Source organism: Etheostoma cragini, chromosome 15, assembly GCF_013103735.1.
Source record: "Etheostoma cragini isolate CJK2018 chromosome 15, CSU_Ecrag_1.0, whole genome shotgun sequence".
Lineage (NCBI taxonomy): Eukaryota > Metazoa > Chordata > Actinopteri > Perciformes > Percidae > Etheostoma > Etheostoma cragini.
The window spans coordinates 3,621,945-3,637,632 of record NC_048421.1 but is presented as its reverse complement, the minus strand read 5'-3'; the positions used below and the strand labels follow the sequence as shown (position 1 = coordinate 3,637,632).

At 42.1% G+C, this 15,688-nt stretch overlaps 3 protein-coding genes across 4 annotated transcripts in view; 1 reads left to right on the top strand and 2 right to left on the bottom strand.

Moving 5' to 3' along the window:
* Positions 1 to 6,937: 6,937 nt before the first annotated feature.
* On the top strand, positions 6,938 to 9,510 carry atp5mf (ATP synthase membrane subunit f). Its single transcript, XM_034894295.1, has 4 exons — positions 6,938 to 7,047; positions 8,194 to 8,301; positions 9,127 to 9,243; positions 9,388 to 9,510. Exons 1-4 carry the CDS (start codon positions 7,032 to 7,034, stop codon positions 9,414 to 9,416), a joined length of 270 nt encoding a protein of 89 aa, XP_034750186.1. The 5' UTR covers positions 6,938 to 7,031; the 3' UTR covers positions 9,417 to 9,510.
* Positions 9,511 to 9,946: 436 nt separating this feature from the next.
* cpsf4 (cleavage and polyadenylation specific factor 4) lies at positions 9,947 to 14,596 on the bottom strand. The gene is made up of 8 exons (XM_034894292.1): positions 14,122 to 14,596; positions 13,883 to 13,933; positions 13,092 to 13,244; positions 12,892 to 12,987; positions 12,128 to 12,221; positions 11,888 to 11,960; positions 11,611 to 11,772; positions 9,947 to 10,457 (listed from the first exon to the last, which is right to left on the bottom strand). Exons 1-8 carry the CDS (start codon positions 14,222 to 14,224, stop codon positions 10,389 to 10,391), a joined length of 801 nt encoding a protein of 266 aa, XP_034750183.1. The 5' UTR covers positions 14,225 to 14,596; the 3' UTR covers positions 9,947 to 10,388.
* A 413-nt stretch (positions 14,597 to 15,009) lies between these two features.
* shmt1 (serine hydroxymethyltransferase 1 (soluble)) overlaps positions 15,010 to 15,688 on the bottom strand; it is a 21,914-nt gene continuing 21,235 nt past the window's right edge. For both annotated transcript variants that reach the window (XM_034894288.1, XM_034894287.1), the window contains exon 12: positions 15,010 to 15,653. In XM_034894288.1, the coding sequence (XP_034750179.1) occupies positions 15,481 to 15,653 (173 nt within the window). In that variant the 3' untranslated portion in view covers positions 15,010 to 15,480. The remainder of the gene's footprint in view (positions 15,654 to 15,688) is intronic.

Genomic DNA, 15,688 nt, shown 5'->3' with positions numbered 1-15,688 from the left:
ACTCACTCAGTTCACCTTTGGTGGCCTAAATACTAATGATAAGCACATTTTAACACAGAAATTATAATGTATTAGCTAATTCTCCAAGTTCCACATTGATATCCAATGATTCCAACAGTTTACACTGACAGTGACAAAAAGATACAAAACTGCAGCAATGAAAGATGAAGAAATGCTGAAAATGTCATCTGCATTTGAAACAACGATGTCCGGACAATGAAACAGCACTAATCTTGAGATTTATCAAGCAAACCGTTCTTTATGAGACATACAAACATATCATGTGGCACAGCAGGCGTTTGACACCGGTCCAGAAACAAGTTCTTGAGATGATTTTAATCTGCATAAAATCTTCTGGATCAGGAGGGCGTTGTTTTTCTGGTTGTGTGCCTATGCCTGCTCATCTCTTTAGCTGACTGTTTGTCCACCTGTCTGCATCTCACTTTACCTTTCAGTCTGTGCTATAATTAAGGTGCCAAATTTCTGTCTGTCAGTCCTGCCTGTCTGGCTCTCCATTTGGCTGCAAGGCAGCCTTTCTCTTTTTGTCTGTGTGTGTCTGCTTTTTCTCTCTCTCCCTACTCAGCTTGTGGGAAGGCTTGCAGCTCTAGATTTATGCTGTGTTGTCTTAGCCCACAGCAATATGTGTGTGTGTGTGTGTGTGTGTGTGTGTACGTGTGTGTGTGCGTGTGTGTGTGTATGTGTGTGTCATAAATATTTTTTTTCCACAGCTCTTTGTTATGAATGTGTAAAAAGGTCAGACCCCGCCTCCCTCAATACACTACGCCTCAACACCCTGCGAAACCGTACTGACTGAAGTGTTTCTGTAAGTCTGTGGAAGTGTGTGTGTGTGTGTGTGTGTATATGTTTGTGTGTGTGTGTGTGTGTGTGTGTGTGTTTGTGTGTCTCCATCTGTTCATCCATCCCTCCTTCCAGCCTTGTAAAGATGCTGAGCCTCAACAGCGTCTATATTTAGCTGCTGGTTTAATCAATGACGGCAGAGGCCCAGCGCCGTGACTCTGCATGCTGATAGTACTACCGCCTGTCGCAACCTCCGCTCACCTCTGGAGGAAGAGATAAAGAAAGGTGGAAAAAGACAGGGAATTAGGCAAATTAAAGAAATGATGACAAGAAAATGAGAGCTAAGCCACAGAAAAGGACAAAATTATCCCAAAAAAAAGGCTGATGGGGCCTAAATCCTCTCACACGGTTAGAGAAAGGCAGGAAAGAGTGAGAGCAATAGACACAAGGAGAAAGAAAAGGAGGATGTAATGATGTGCAAGGCAGGCAGGTGAAAAAGAGTGGGGATGAAAGGAAAGAGACAGGTGTAGACGCAGAGGCAGAGGGATCGAGGGATCGAGGGAGGGGGACAGATGAACAGAGAAAAAAGGGGGAGATGAAAAAGAAAGATGAGGTGCAGAGTGCAGGCAGAGATAAAGATACAAGGACAAGACTGAGACAGAAAGTAAGAGAGAAAGAAGAAAAGCTGCTGCAGTGTCTGAGAGAAGAGAAGCAGAGAATTCCTCAGAGATGGAGAGACCGAGGGAAGAGAAGGAGAAAGAGATTCCAGGGATGGAACAAGAAAAAGAGACTTCGCACAAGAGCAAGAAGAGAAACCGACTTCAGGGTTTTAATATTGAGCATCGGTGTGTGTGATAGCTGCGTCGATTTTGTGGGGAATTGAAGCAAACATGGTTATAGAGGAGGCGGGAACAGGTACATGGGGGAAAAGAGTCACAGAGAGATAATCTATTGACACTATTGAGACTGTACTGAGATGTGACAGAGAGAGACAGAGAAGAGACAGAGAGAAGATAGATACATTTCATCTGACATGCAGTGAAGCACTGTGGACTGGCGAGAAAGGTCAGGATTGAGCCACAGCGTGCTGGTGTTAGGCCAAACTCTGTGACCCGTCAGAATCTGGGATCTGATTAGGAATTTAGCCATACTAGTACACAAGGAATATTTCAGAATTTTGCTTTTTTGCAGAGATTGAGATAAAAGATATCAATGCACTCCCATAAACCTCAGTTAGCCTACACATAATACTTCAACTGGTTAGCTTGATTTAGCATGAAGACTGTAAATGAGAGAACAGGCTAATCTGGCTCTATATATACAATGAACAAAATCACACACACACTCTCTCCCAGGATGTACAAAAAAGCAAACACACTGTAAATGGAGTACACACACTCTTGCATGCAGACGCTCGCTCTCCAAGTAGCCGTGAAAACTGGAAAGCGCCTTGAGCACTAGGAAAGCACTTGCTATAAATCCACACTATTGTTATGTTTGGCTGTGATCTTTCCAGGGCTGGAATTACATGGTGAGACGGGTAGCACAACACCTTTTCCTTTGTCTGCGTGACCCACAAACACAGACACACACACACATTTACAGGTGCATTCAAACAACACATACAGGTCATGTAATCTAATACGGGCCATGTATTGACTCCATTCTTTCTTTAAAACTTTATCACTCAGCCCTATTTATCCCATTAAGCTAATTACAATTTTGACGTTTAACATTTTTTAAAGCAAGAAGATTGATACCACTCTGTATTACGTAAATATAAGGCTACAGCCACCACCTGGTTAGATTAGCATAAAGACTGGAAACAGGGAGAAACAGCCAGCCTGACTCTGTCCAGAAGGAACAATATATCATCCACCTACCAGGACCTCTGAAGCTCACTGGTACGAAACACTCTCTGTTGAGAAATAAAGTGTTAATTATGCTAATCTTTATGCTAAGCTAAGCTTACCGGCTGTAGCTTCTTCTATACCGTATAGATGGATGGATGGACAGGCAGACATGACAGACAGACATTAGATCATTCTATTCATAGTCTCTGCAGATTCTGTTTTTCTCTTTTCACTTTCAAAGCTGATCCATGCTCTCTGGAGAGGTGTATGTGTGTGTGTGTGTGTGTGTGTGTGTGTGTGTGTGTGTGTGTGTGTGTGTGTGTGTGTGTGTGTCAGTGTGTGCTTTCTCTTTCAGCCAGTTCAAGCTATTGAAGCTTTGTTAAACACACTGTACACTCACACACACAGTCTCTTACAAATCCCTGCTGTGAAACTCAATGTGATGTAACCGAAGCTCAGAGACACTCAGAGAGCCAGAGTTCATTTACTCCTCTCTCTCGCTCGTCTCCCAGTATCATTGTTGCCATTGTACAGCCAGTGCCGCCAGTGTTTATTACAGTAAAGGTTGCTATGAAACAACCAGCCTTGCTACTGTGCGTGTGTGTGTGTGTGTGTGTGTGTGTGTGTGTGTGTGTGTGTGTGTCATTTAGTGTCGGCTTGTGTGTGTCTGTGCTGTAATTGTATTTTTTCTCTGTCCTCAGCTGCAGTATTTCACAGTAAAGCAATCTGTGTCTAATCTGCTGCAGAGGCCAGGTCAACTTCACCTTCCCCTGTCACGCAGACTACACTGTGTTCATCACAGTTCATTTTGTCTTGCAGTGGTAAGTTAGGAAACATGTACGTTTCCACTGCTTGACTACAGAAAACACAAGAGAATGGTGAGGATTAGAAAATCATCAGGAATTGGCTTTCAGTGAGACAAATGAGATCTGGGTGAGGACTGTCTTGATGAAGTGATGAAATTAGCAAGTAGCTGGTGAACATAATGGAGAATCCAGCTTCCAAAGAGACAGGTACTTCCCTCCGGAGTTGGTGGAGACCAAAATAGAGCTAAAAAGAGCGTGCATATTGGAATTACAGTGGTCATACACACAAGAGCGACATCAATTCTCTCATCTGTGTCTCAAAAAGAAAGCGAACAGAAATGTCAAACTATTCCTTTAAAAGTAGAAAGAAGGTAAATGTGAAGCATAAAAGCTTGTTTTTAAAATGGTAAAATGGTTTACAAATATACAATTTTAAGGCTTTATGCTTTCTAAAAAGGCTGTCAAGGTTAGTGAGAATACGTATCACCTTTATCTTTTAAAGGCTCTACAAATAATTCTGGCATCCACTACAGGATGTAAGCTAAATTTGATTGCCGGTCTGTTTTGCATCATGCTGCTTCATCTTCAGCTGATGTGTGGCTTTGATTAGTCAACGTGCCATTAGCAGCCATTACATTTAAGCGTGTGAGTGAATGAGAATGGGAAAGTTTGATTTAGTGGCTAAAGCCATCGCTGTCAGGTATGAAACGGTCCGCGGATGTAGTATCCTCTCTTTCTTGCCCTCTTTATTCATTGTTGGCTGTCTCTCTCTCTCTCACACACACACACACACACACAGGTTTCCTCTGGGACATTCATCAGCCAGCGAGCTGCTCCCCTGGTGATCTCCAGATCTCTAATGAGATTGGTGTAGTAATGGGAGGGCTGATAAATTCATTTCCAACTACCTATCATTCCCGCCCGCCTGCCTGTCTATCTGTTTGTCTGATTTCTGCACTTCTTTTGTTTCTCTTGTGAACTCTTGGCCAGGACAGAGAAGAAGAAAAACAAATATATGTCATTGGAATAGGAGGAGGAGGAGATGACATTCCTGACGAGGAGTGAGTCAAGAGGTTATAAAAGAAGGAGAGGCAGAGGACGAAAGCGCAGGAAAGAAATGTGATAGAGAGAGGAAAGAAAAGAGAAGTCTCTGGAAAGGGCAGAGAAGCGGCGATTTTAAAGAAAACACAAGGAGACGTCTAAAAAAAGTGAGATGAAAATGAAATGAAAGAGGATGTGGAGCATGAAGGATGGATGAACAGGGAGTGACTGGGAAAGTGGTTTAAAGGTCATGTGTATTTGGAAAGAGCTGTGTGCAGAGACATGGGCTCAGTGAGTCCTCTTTTTTCTCCTTTATCCTTCATCTCCCTCCATCATTGTCTTCCTGCTGCCAGTTTCCCCTTTTATACTTACAGTCTTCATCTCTTTCTTGCACTCATCCTCTTTCATCCCTGTTTTCTCTCTCTCTGTCTGTCTACTTCACCCTCTCACAAAATCCCTCCCTCCATCTCTCTCCATTAGCTTCAAAGAGCTCTGTGGCAGACCTCCAGGGCATCTGCCTCTTGAGGTGGAATAAAAGTGTGTGTGTGTGTGTGTGTGTGTGTGTGTGTGTGTGTGTGTGTGTGTGTGTGTGTGTGTGTGTGTGTGTGCGTGTGTGTGTGTGTGAGTTAAAACAATGTACAAGCAGGTGAACCTGGACCACTGGGTCATTTCTGCGTATGGATGTATTTCCTCTAAATGAGATTATGTTACAGAGTTTGTCGGTAACCTTTACAGCCCAAATGAAATGTACGTGCTTGTGTCTATCTCCGCACAGTTTCAGAGTGTATCTCTGTATGTTTGCATCTGTGTGCACGTGTGTGTGCTGTTTTCTGAACGGCCCCGAGTGAGAATTGGATTAGAGGTTCTGGACATTGTTGTGTGCATATGAGACAGGAGCAAGATGTTGGTTTAACCAAGTGTGTGACTGAGTGTGACACAACCCCACAATCAAAGAAATGTTGCTTTCCTCTTACCTGTAGTCCTATTCATCAATTGTTGTTTTGGTGTAAAATGCTGGGATTAGTCTGCCAATAATTACCTCGAATAATAGTTTTATTCTACAAAATATCAAAGTATTTACAAACGCTAATCACAAGTCCTCAAAATCCAAAGTGACATCTTCCCTGTTCTGACCGAGCGGAAGTGCAAAACACAGATAAACAATAACACAAAAGCCTCGAATATTTAAAGGTGGGACCAGGAAATGTTTGCCTTAAGGGGTTGATTTGGCAACCGAGAAATGGGTGGATGGTTTCAAGAAATGTGTCTTTGCAACATTGTGTGTATACACGTCTATGTGGTGAGTTAGAGAGAGAAGCAGCAAAAAAGAAAAAGATGAGAAAAAGCAGGGTGGATGTTAGACATCGATACGAGCCCTCCATCTAATGAAAGTCATTAGAGTGCAGCAGGAAAATCAGTCAAATAAAGGAAAGAGGTTGCTGCTCAGCTTTGGATGAAGGCCAAAACCATCACTACACACCCTAATTAACTGTGTGTGTGTGTGTGTGTGTGTGTGTGTGTGTGTGTGTGTGAAGGGGGTGTATTGATCGGTGGGCGTCTTGAGAACTGCCACAAGAACACTGGCCTCAATAACATCTTCCTCACTATGTCTTCAGGTAGTACATTGAAGTCTTGCAGCCAGTGCTACGGGCTGTTGTGCTGCTCATTGATCGGCTTCTTTCTGTGGAATAAATGAGTCCTCTGATAGAGTGTCAGGAGACACCAGTGTGGTAAACCCTTCAGGTCACTTTTTCAAAATGCATGATATCTGACATGCTTTTTGAAGCAGCGACAGGTTTAACATGGGGTTTGACAAAAAAATGGAGGAACCAAAGCATAACATGTCTAGATATATTTACCTATTCAAATCCCACCATTAAACTCACCTGGCCTACTTACTAACACCCTCCCTCTTTGTCCGATTCCCTTGTTTCTCATTTCCTACACACGTCCGCTCACCCATGTCTCTTTTTTTGTGGTTGTGGGGCTTCTGTCTTTTACAACAGTGTTTTTAGCTGTATGATTACTGTTGTTAACACATTGCGAGGCAACTTTAGGTGTGCAGATAGGCGCCCTAAAATATCAGGTTATGTTTTAGGGGTGTTTGGTGTTTTTTGCCCCCCAACGCCTCCTTCCAGGCAGTGTGGCAAAGGTTATGTTTAGGGTTGAGGGCAGGGTTAGCTGCCTGGAAGGCAACGTTGGAGGCCAAAAAAACACCATTGAGCTCTATTTGGCCTATCAATATTAATATTATTAGTGTGGGCTAAATTATATATCATTATTAATTAGCATAATCATTGTTATAAAATATGTTTGGAGGGAATCTTAAAAAAAATTGTACCTAGTTGTGGTTCAGGATTTCCGTTGTTCTGAGTGGTGTTGTGGTTGTAGAAGATTTCGTCTTGAGACAGTGGTTTTGTTTATTTTGCTGCCCTCCCGTGGACAGGCTAAAAAATACAAATTCTCCCATAATGCACTTCACGTTATAGTCCCATCATTCCCCGCTGCCTGCGAACCCTTCGCACCAGTCAAGATGGCGGACAGACCAGGTAAAATAGCGTGTCCTCTGCCAAATTAATCAAAAATTTTCTCCATTGTGTGTTTTGTTGTTAATGTAGTTTTACGTTTTTACCGACTGCGTGTGTTTTACTGTGTGATACTCTGTTAATGAGTCGCCGTTAAGGTTTTTGTGTGACTGAAGGCCGCGCTGAATCCTTTAAGTCACGTCAAGGACTTTGCGTGTCATTGGCTGTTTTGCAGTTAAACTGAATCTGCGAGTCGCTCTTTGACATTTAACTGACATGCTCGGTAATCAGAAACTTTAGGTACCAACTGCAGTTTGGACGAAACTATCGTATTAAAGTTGTCTATGCTTATCTAAGATGTGTAACCGTGTCTTTTGGCTAGCTTTCCCAGTAGCCTGCAAGCTCAGCCAATGCCTTTTACCCCACACTGATATTCTCTTTGGCTCGTTTTAATCCTAAAAACAACGTAAAGAAACCAGAACACAAAGGCTTTGCATACAGTAGGGGTTAAACGGTGGGCCTGGTGTGCTTTGTTCACGGTAGCTGTAATAAAAAAACACACCTGTTTAATGTCAAATGTGTCAAAAGTTAGCTGCAGAGATGGAAAGTAGCCAGAAGGTTCAGACAACTAAATTTGTGCCTTTCGTAGATCGGATGTTTTTACTTTACGACTCTGTAGAGGTGACGTTGATGACTGACTTACTTTGCTGAATTCAGAGCTACAACTAAGGATTATTTCATGTATCGATTAGTCGGCAGATTATTATTTCGAATAATAGTTTTGTCTTCAAAATGTTAAAAGGATTTACCAATACGCATCCTCCGAGTCCAAGGTGACATCTACACGGTTTTGTCTGAGCAAAAGTACAAAACACAGACATTGAATAACAAATGAGACAAATAAACGCTTGGCAACACAATTGATGAGTAGAGTAGCAGAAAGGAAGTCGGCAACACATTTGATAATCGCCTAATTAACCCAAAAAGCTAACATGTCCTGGTTTATTATGGGTTCTTGAATGTCTGTTTTGCCAGAACTGACTGCTATGGCAGATTGACCTTTTTTTAAAACTCACTACCAGAGCCATAGCATGTATGTATGTATGTATGTACGTATGTATGTATGTAATGGGTAATCAAACTGTCTGTGCTGTCTCCACTTGTGACCAGTTCCCGTAGTTGAGAAGCGACTGATGGACGTGAAACTGGGTGAGCTGGGGAGCTGGCTTGGAGGGCGAGACTTCACTCCCAATGGCATCATTGCAGCCGTCCGCAGGGGTGAGCAAAACTCTCCTGACTAAAACTTTACAAACGGAGGAGCTAAAACACACAAAAAAAGACTTCAGTTTTCAACATAGGTTTTTGCAATACCAGCTTTTAATAAAACAGAAGAATGTGAGTACTAGATAAAGGAAGAAGGCGATACAGAAACCTTTTTTTCAACGTTTAGTTGGAAAACAAACCAGACAGCAGTCAACGAATTTGGGGTCATTTCTAAGTTTTAATTTAAAAAAGACTAAATCTCCATTTTAGCAGCACAGTTCACCAGAAATTACATCTAACTATAATCATATTGGATAACTTTATATAATGCTACATATCTAGGGGACATAAAGGATGTTTTGCTTTCATTCATTGGAATGTAGTCACTAAGATTTTTTTTTTTATTATTATAAAAATATCTTAAATGAAATGTCAATCTGGCATCATTCATGAAACATGTCAAATATAGCAAAAGGGTCACCCCCTTGTCTAAATTCAGAAGCTCTGTCACTAAAAGTTGCTCTCGGCAGCTTTGTGAACATTTCGAGAGAAACCCTTCTAGAAACCTAAAGGAGGGCTCCCTGTTTGATACGATGCTTAATCAGAACGCCCATTGTGGTTGACACAGGGCTAGAAAATGGATTGACTCCCTGCTCATCAAGGGTGATTAATTAACCGCAAGCAAAGAACACACATGCTCTGTTTCTGCATTTCCTCTTCCCCCATTGTCATACGCGTCAAGATCAGTGCATGTAGCATCTGTATTCAGGTCACATCTTGGTAATTTGAGGATAACCCCGTGTATGTCATCGTGTTGTCTCCTGTGTTTTTCTCTCACAGGCCACGACAGATATTACAACAAGTACATTAACGTGAAGAAGGGAGGCATCGGTGGTGTAGCCATGCTGCTGGTTGGCTACGTGGCGTTGAGCTACCTGTGGGAATACGACCACATTAGTAAGAAATGCACACTCCTGTACTTCGTGTTTAGGATATTCTACCTTTTCCTATAGCTTTTTCTTAGAGTGAAATGTCTGATACCTCACAAATGTGAAAACTACACATTTAATTTAAATGTTTATTCTCCATCTTCTCTTCCAGAACATGATCGCTGGAGGAAGTACCACTAATCCAGACCATCAGACCTTCGGGGGTTGAATTTGTACCTCTTTGTTGAATATGTGACTGTTGTGACCAATAAACAATCTTAAGATTCATCGTTGGGTATCCTGTGTGGTTGTGTTTAGTTTCCAGTTGTATAGCTGTTACGTTACAGTTCTCACTCTGAGTGTACTTATGCACTGTTACGTGAATGAAAGTGCACATAAGTATGTAACAAGAACATTTATTTGTACACACACTGTACAGCTTTTAAGAATATTTTCAGACTGTCAACACATTGAAATTCATCCTGTCCCACATATCCCTTTGGGTAAAAGTTTGAAAGATGTATATTAAGTTTTAACACAAGGTATCCCCACAAAACTGGTAAATTTCCAGAATTTAAAATGCTTGCAAAGTCTAAAATCTGACTATAGGCAAAATTGTGCGTGGCAAGTTTAGATTTGAGGTGATGTGAGTACAATAGAAAGCACTGCAGGGTGAATTAAGGCTCTGATTACTTACAGTAGCTCTTAAGTACAGTAATTTACATTCTTGCTGGCATTTATCACTTTATTGCATTCACACTGACAGATTTACTAGAAGTAGGAGAATAGAAAGTCGCCTGGTGTCACTGATGCAGTCACATGTATAAGAAGCGGCAACACGTCACAGCACTGCACCTTGGACCCCGGGTGTGATGTCTTTAAATATTCAGTTCGCTTTAGTACAAACGTAGAAACCTCTGAAGACTAACAAGTCATTAAACCACAGCCACACAGAATGTGACATCTTTTCTGTTCCTTACTTTCAGGTAGTCACAAAAAATAGAAATAGTAGCTATGTTTCTCTTTCTAACGGCTTGTATCCGTTTGAAGTGACACGCACAACAGCGGCAGTGAAAGTCTTTAAGTTCAACTTCAGCCTGTGGAGCAAAGGGGCTTCCTCTGTTCTGCTGCTCTTCCTCTCTGCCCCCATCAGGGGGACCTCAAGGCTGAATGTTACTGTCCACTCAGGAAGGCCAGATGGCCTTTAGTGCATTTGTTGGCATAGTGGCCCTTCTCCCCACACTGCAGACACAGGGGAGACAAAATGAGGATATTTTTTTTAAAACAACAAAAAAGCTGGAACAGGGAATCAGAGCTGGGTGAATTGGAGAAAATCAAATATCAAAATATTTACACAGTGAGATGTTTGTTAGATAACCATCAGTGATGTAGATATGACTATAGTTGTCATTAAATACTAGAACAGCTAAAACGGTCCAGTATGTTCAGAAAAGGACATCACTTTACTGGTATGTACTCTTTAAAACAACACTTAAATTACAGTATCCAAAATGAAAAACCTTATCTAGCCTTATACATTGATATTGATATATTATCGATATATTGCAGCCCTATTGCCAATTATTTTTTTCCCCCCTAAGGACATGAAGAAAATACTCCTATTTGCTTTCTTGCTGACGTTTAAATGAGTAAAGCCGTCTAGCTTAGCTTAGCATAAAGGCTTGAAACAGGGAAACCGCTAGCCTGGCTCCAAAAGAAACAAAATCTACCAACAAGAACCTTTAAAGCTCAATAATTTACATGTTTCATCTAATTTCTTTATGTAAAAAAGCTGAAGTGTAGTAACTATAATTTGCTGTTTTACAAGGGGTTAGGTTCTGGGCTTTTTCTTGGCCTGGAGCACTTGTCAAGACCACCAGTGGAGACTCAAGTAGGCCATTGCTCCCAGGCAAGAAACAGTCAGGCTCAGTACAACATACCAGTACAAGACATGAGATAGGGACATAAGAGTATAATTAAAGCGTAGGTATATGAGGGTCAGGCATACCTGAAAATACATGTTTAATATCAAACCCATTTCTAATTTTTATTAAATCATTATTATTAATTTACTCAATTGTGACTTTGATTATCAATATTATGATCTTCATTTATTCCATTTTTATTTTTCTGTAAGAATTACAAACCTATATCATGAGTTGTTGAAATAGGAAATCGTAATGCATGTGGTAAAATAACTTTGTAAAAGTCAAGTACTAAAGGAGCTTCATGTGTACTGTACAGACCAGAAGAGCAAATGAATTTCTCAAAATGTGGAACTAAGCCTCAAAGGTGTTACGAGTATATGTATCAGTACAGTGAGAGGGACTGGAGTCTTAAACGGATTTTGAACACAGTCGGCCAATATTGGCAGACAAATGATCAGATGACTCACTTTGTAGCAGGTGACCTGGTCCAGTGGCCGCGGCCCTCTGTTGCCAGTCATGTGATTTTGCTGAGGAGCAGACATCGGCATGTGGTTCTGCGGCCGCATGCCTGGACTGGAGTTGGTCAGCTGGATGAGAGACAGCGACGAGCGACCGATGGTGGGCACAGGCTGCAGCAGGGAACACGCGAAGAGAAACAATTTTACGTCTGCTGTCCAGCTACAAAACAGCAGGTAAAAAAACACAACGCTGTGTATTTGGGTGTTTGTGGAAGTGTCCTCCTACCTTTGTCTGGTTCTGAATTTGCTGTGGTAGAGGAGGCTGTTCAGACGCTCCCATAGGCAACTCAAACCGAGGGCTGTAGAAGAACATCTACCGTTAAATCTACATAACAGGGAGGTGAAGTCTCATCCAAAAAATAACTATCCCAAACTACCAAATGCTAAAACAAGTCATAAGTGGTGGCTTTTGTGGTGTGGTGGCTTTTTTATATTATGTAAGAATAAAATAAAAAGGATAACATACTGCATAAATTTACAGGATTTTCCCTCTGGACAGAAGCCCACCAGGTAATTCACACAGATCACCCTCCTTGTGTGTCTGTGTCTGCAGTCAGGACCTAAGACAAGAAGATGGGTGAAGGTCAACAGAAAGTAAAGAGGCAGTTTTTCTGTTGAAGAAATTCAAACAAGCAAGGGAACACTATGTGTATTAATGTATCTTCCCCTCCACCCCCCCCCCGCAGAGACCACATCACCCCTGTTCTCCATAAACTCCACTGGGTCCCAGTCCAACACAGGATCAACGTCAAAATACTTCTCACATAGAAAGCACTTAATAACCTTGCCCCTCCATACCTCCCCGACCTCCTCACCTGCCACACTCCCGACCGCCTCCTCAGGTGCGTCGATGCCAACACACTCAAGACCATCAGCCTTCTCAGCTGCTGCCCCTGCCCTCTGGAACGCTCTCCCCGACCACATCAAACAGTAGAGCAGCCCACCATCTTTCAAACAGGCCCTCAAAACTCACCTCTTCGAACTTGTTTGTTCCACAACAGACTTTCTAAGTTTCCCTCATTTTCATTGCCCACCTCCAAGCTTTACCTATGCCCGTCCATGCACCTGTTTTCCTTTTTGTCTGTCAAGTAACCTTGTCTGTTTTGTCTTGTTTGCATGTAACCAAAACTGTAAAGTGTCTGAGTGTCTAGAAAAGCGCTGTGAAAAATAAATGTATTATAATTGTTATTAACATCATACTGCTGGAACGTTTATGTGAGCAGGACGTACCGTGTTTGCAGAAGCCTCGGTCGTACCACGGACAGTCTTTGATCTTTGACTCTGGATCAATGTGCAGGAACGGACATTCCTTGTTGCTGCACTCACCTGAGAGAGTCAACACACAGGGACAAAAACACTCTAGGCTTTTAACAACTGGATCAGTCATCAAGCTCATCTGTGTCATTTTATGAGACATCAAGTCAACGAACCAAACTTGGAGTAGAAGTAGCATTCAGGCATCTTTGTCATGTCGTATTCGTGGAGAAACTCGCACTGGTCTCCCTTCTTACAAAGTCCTCTGAGCCAGTGCTTACACACCACCGTCTTCTCTCCGCTGATGTGACGAAACGGACACATCCCACCTGGGAGTGCAACAGCAGAAAGATATAACACAGATATGATAGGACAACTTTCATAATTCATGCCCCAGGTTTATGTCCATGTAAACAATAGAGGGAGGAATGTTAAAATGATGAGCAGGATTGATGCAAAGTTGGCGATCCTGTTTCTGTTTTAATGACCCTGACACATGGAATGCCCTCCCATTGATTCTGAGAGCAGCAAACTCCCTGGGTATTTAAAAAAAGTAATTACAGACCTATCGTTTTAATTTGTAATCATTTAACCTAATAACTAACAAAACGATATGATATCAACCATGAGTCAGTAACCAGTTAAAGACCATGTCAAACCACCAGCCAGCCCTACAGTAGGCTTTAATGTGTTTATTGTATTTGTGAGCCATGGATGTAATATTATATTTGAACATTAGAAGTTATCCTTGTTTGGATCAGTTATCTAACAGGGAGCGATTCAAAGATGATAGTGGCTGACGTTAATGACTGCATTATGGGAATGTGGGACAGTGTTTTTTAAGCTTGACTCGTACGAGAGACAGGATTACTCGTTGCTAGTCTTGACCTTTCCAACTCTTGTGAGTCCCCAACCTTTGTGGGAGGGAAATATGTAGTACTGGATTGTTGTCGCGTTGTGTTTTTACCTTTCTGACAAGCTGCTCGCATGAAGAACTCACACACAGCAGACCCGGACTCTGCAGGGACACACGTCACAAATTTAATAATAAAGACATTGGATTGAGGAAACACAAAGTCAAAGTGAATAGTCTCCACCGGCCATGTGTTCGTGTCAACCTGCCGTTGGGTACCATCAGTTTGACCGTTAGCTAACTACCGTGTTTACCTACAGCGGCTAGGTACCAGCTAGCATACAAGCACTTACTGTCCATGCCGGGGAAGGGCAGAGGCTGTGCTCCTAGCTGCTGCTGAACAGCGAGCTCCAGGTCAAACTTGAGGTGGTCCACGGTAGCCAGCATGTCCTGCATGTCTGCGTTTGTCAGAAGTGCTCCGGTCAAAGAAATATCAGTTTAGATTAGCTGGTTTAAGGTTGAGCTCGCCCGGTAGCCAACTAATGTTGGTACTTTCTGCAACAGCCAGCTAAAGTGGCTAACGAGGCTAGCTAGGCTAACCGATAAGCTAACATCAATCGGCGAGGTCCCTGATGAGAAGCCACAATAGCTAATGTTCTTTGCGTCTTAATGGGACCGTGTTAAAGAAAACAGCCTAACATTATTCGGTCTAGCTATGAATTGGTTGTCACGAACTGCTCCTTGTTCTCAGTGGATGGATGGAAGGCGCGCAGCCGCAGACTGACCTCTGACCTGACGAATTAAGACTAGACTAAACGATCATCGAGTTCTCCGGCGAACCAGCCTACACATCACGGTGGCCTTTCTGCTGGCTTAAATTAATTCATCCATATTAATTTAGGGAGAAATGGGCATTGTAAAAGAAGTACAAAAAAGATAACAAATAGCATCATTGTAATTTATTTTCTGTAATCTTGGCTACATTGAAAAGTAGGGCTTCCACTCAAATTGTGCTTCCCAGAACTACATAAAGTTGGATGGTGATGATGATGATGATGATGAAGCTCAAAGCACATGTTGCATTTAAAAACAGTCTTTACAACCCCGAAGCAGTGTTTTTAACCATTATCCACTACAATGGTGTCCCTCATGAGGAACCCTATATATTTTCAGGAGGGAACATACATTTTGAAGGTTTTGGTTGCCGTTTTTAAAAAGTCTGCACCAACTTAGAGTTATATGATATAACACAGTAGCTGTTTAATTCAGTTGTATTAATTCTGCATACAGTTTGATCTAAGATGCTTACGTATGAAAGTCACAGTGCACTTCATGTTTAAATCTGCAGTACTGTCTGTAAGAAAACTTTGGAATTGTACATTTAATACAAACGAAATGGTGATTTCTGACTAGATTAAAGTTTAAATGTGATCATAACAGAGATCCAAAACCCTATCTCATACAACAAAGGTACTGTAACAACACTGGATAACTGGATGACAAAGTCTTCAAATCTATCTTTCTATTAAGACAAATCTGTTTCAAGCTGAAACTGAACTGCTGGGAAGTCATAAGGAAGTGTTTTGATTTGTGTAGTGACAGATTAAACAGGTGTGTACACTCAAAACAAATATACACACACAAAGATTTGGCATTATATTGTTTGTTATAATCATCAGTCCAGCATCGGTCATTGTCTAAACCGTCGCCCTCTACAGCTCAGGTAGGCCGGGCATGGGGAATTGGCCAGCGAAAGCCTCCACCTCTGCCCGGATTTCTGCTACCCGCTGCTGGAACTTCTCTCCCTGGGCCAGTGCCTGAATGAACTCCTTTAGATTGGCCTTGGGATCCAGGCTTCCCTGCACCTGCAAGGTCAGCTCAATACCTGCAGGAAGAAGGAGAGCAGGGGGGGGGGGGGGG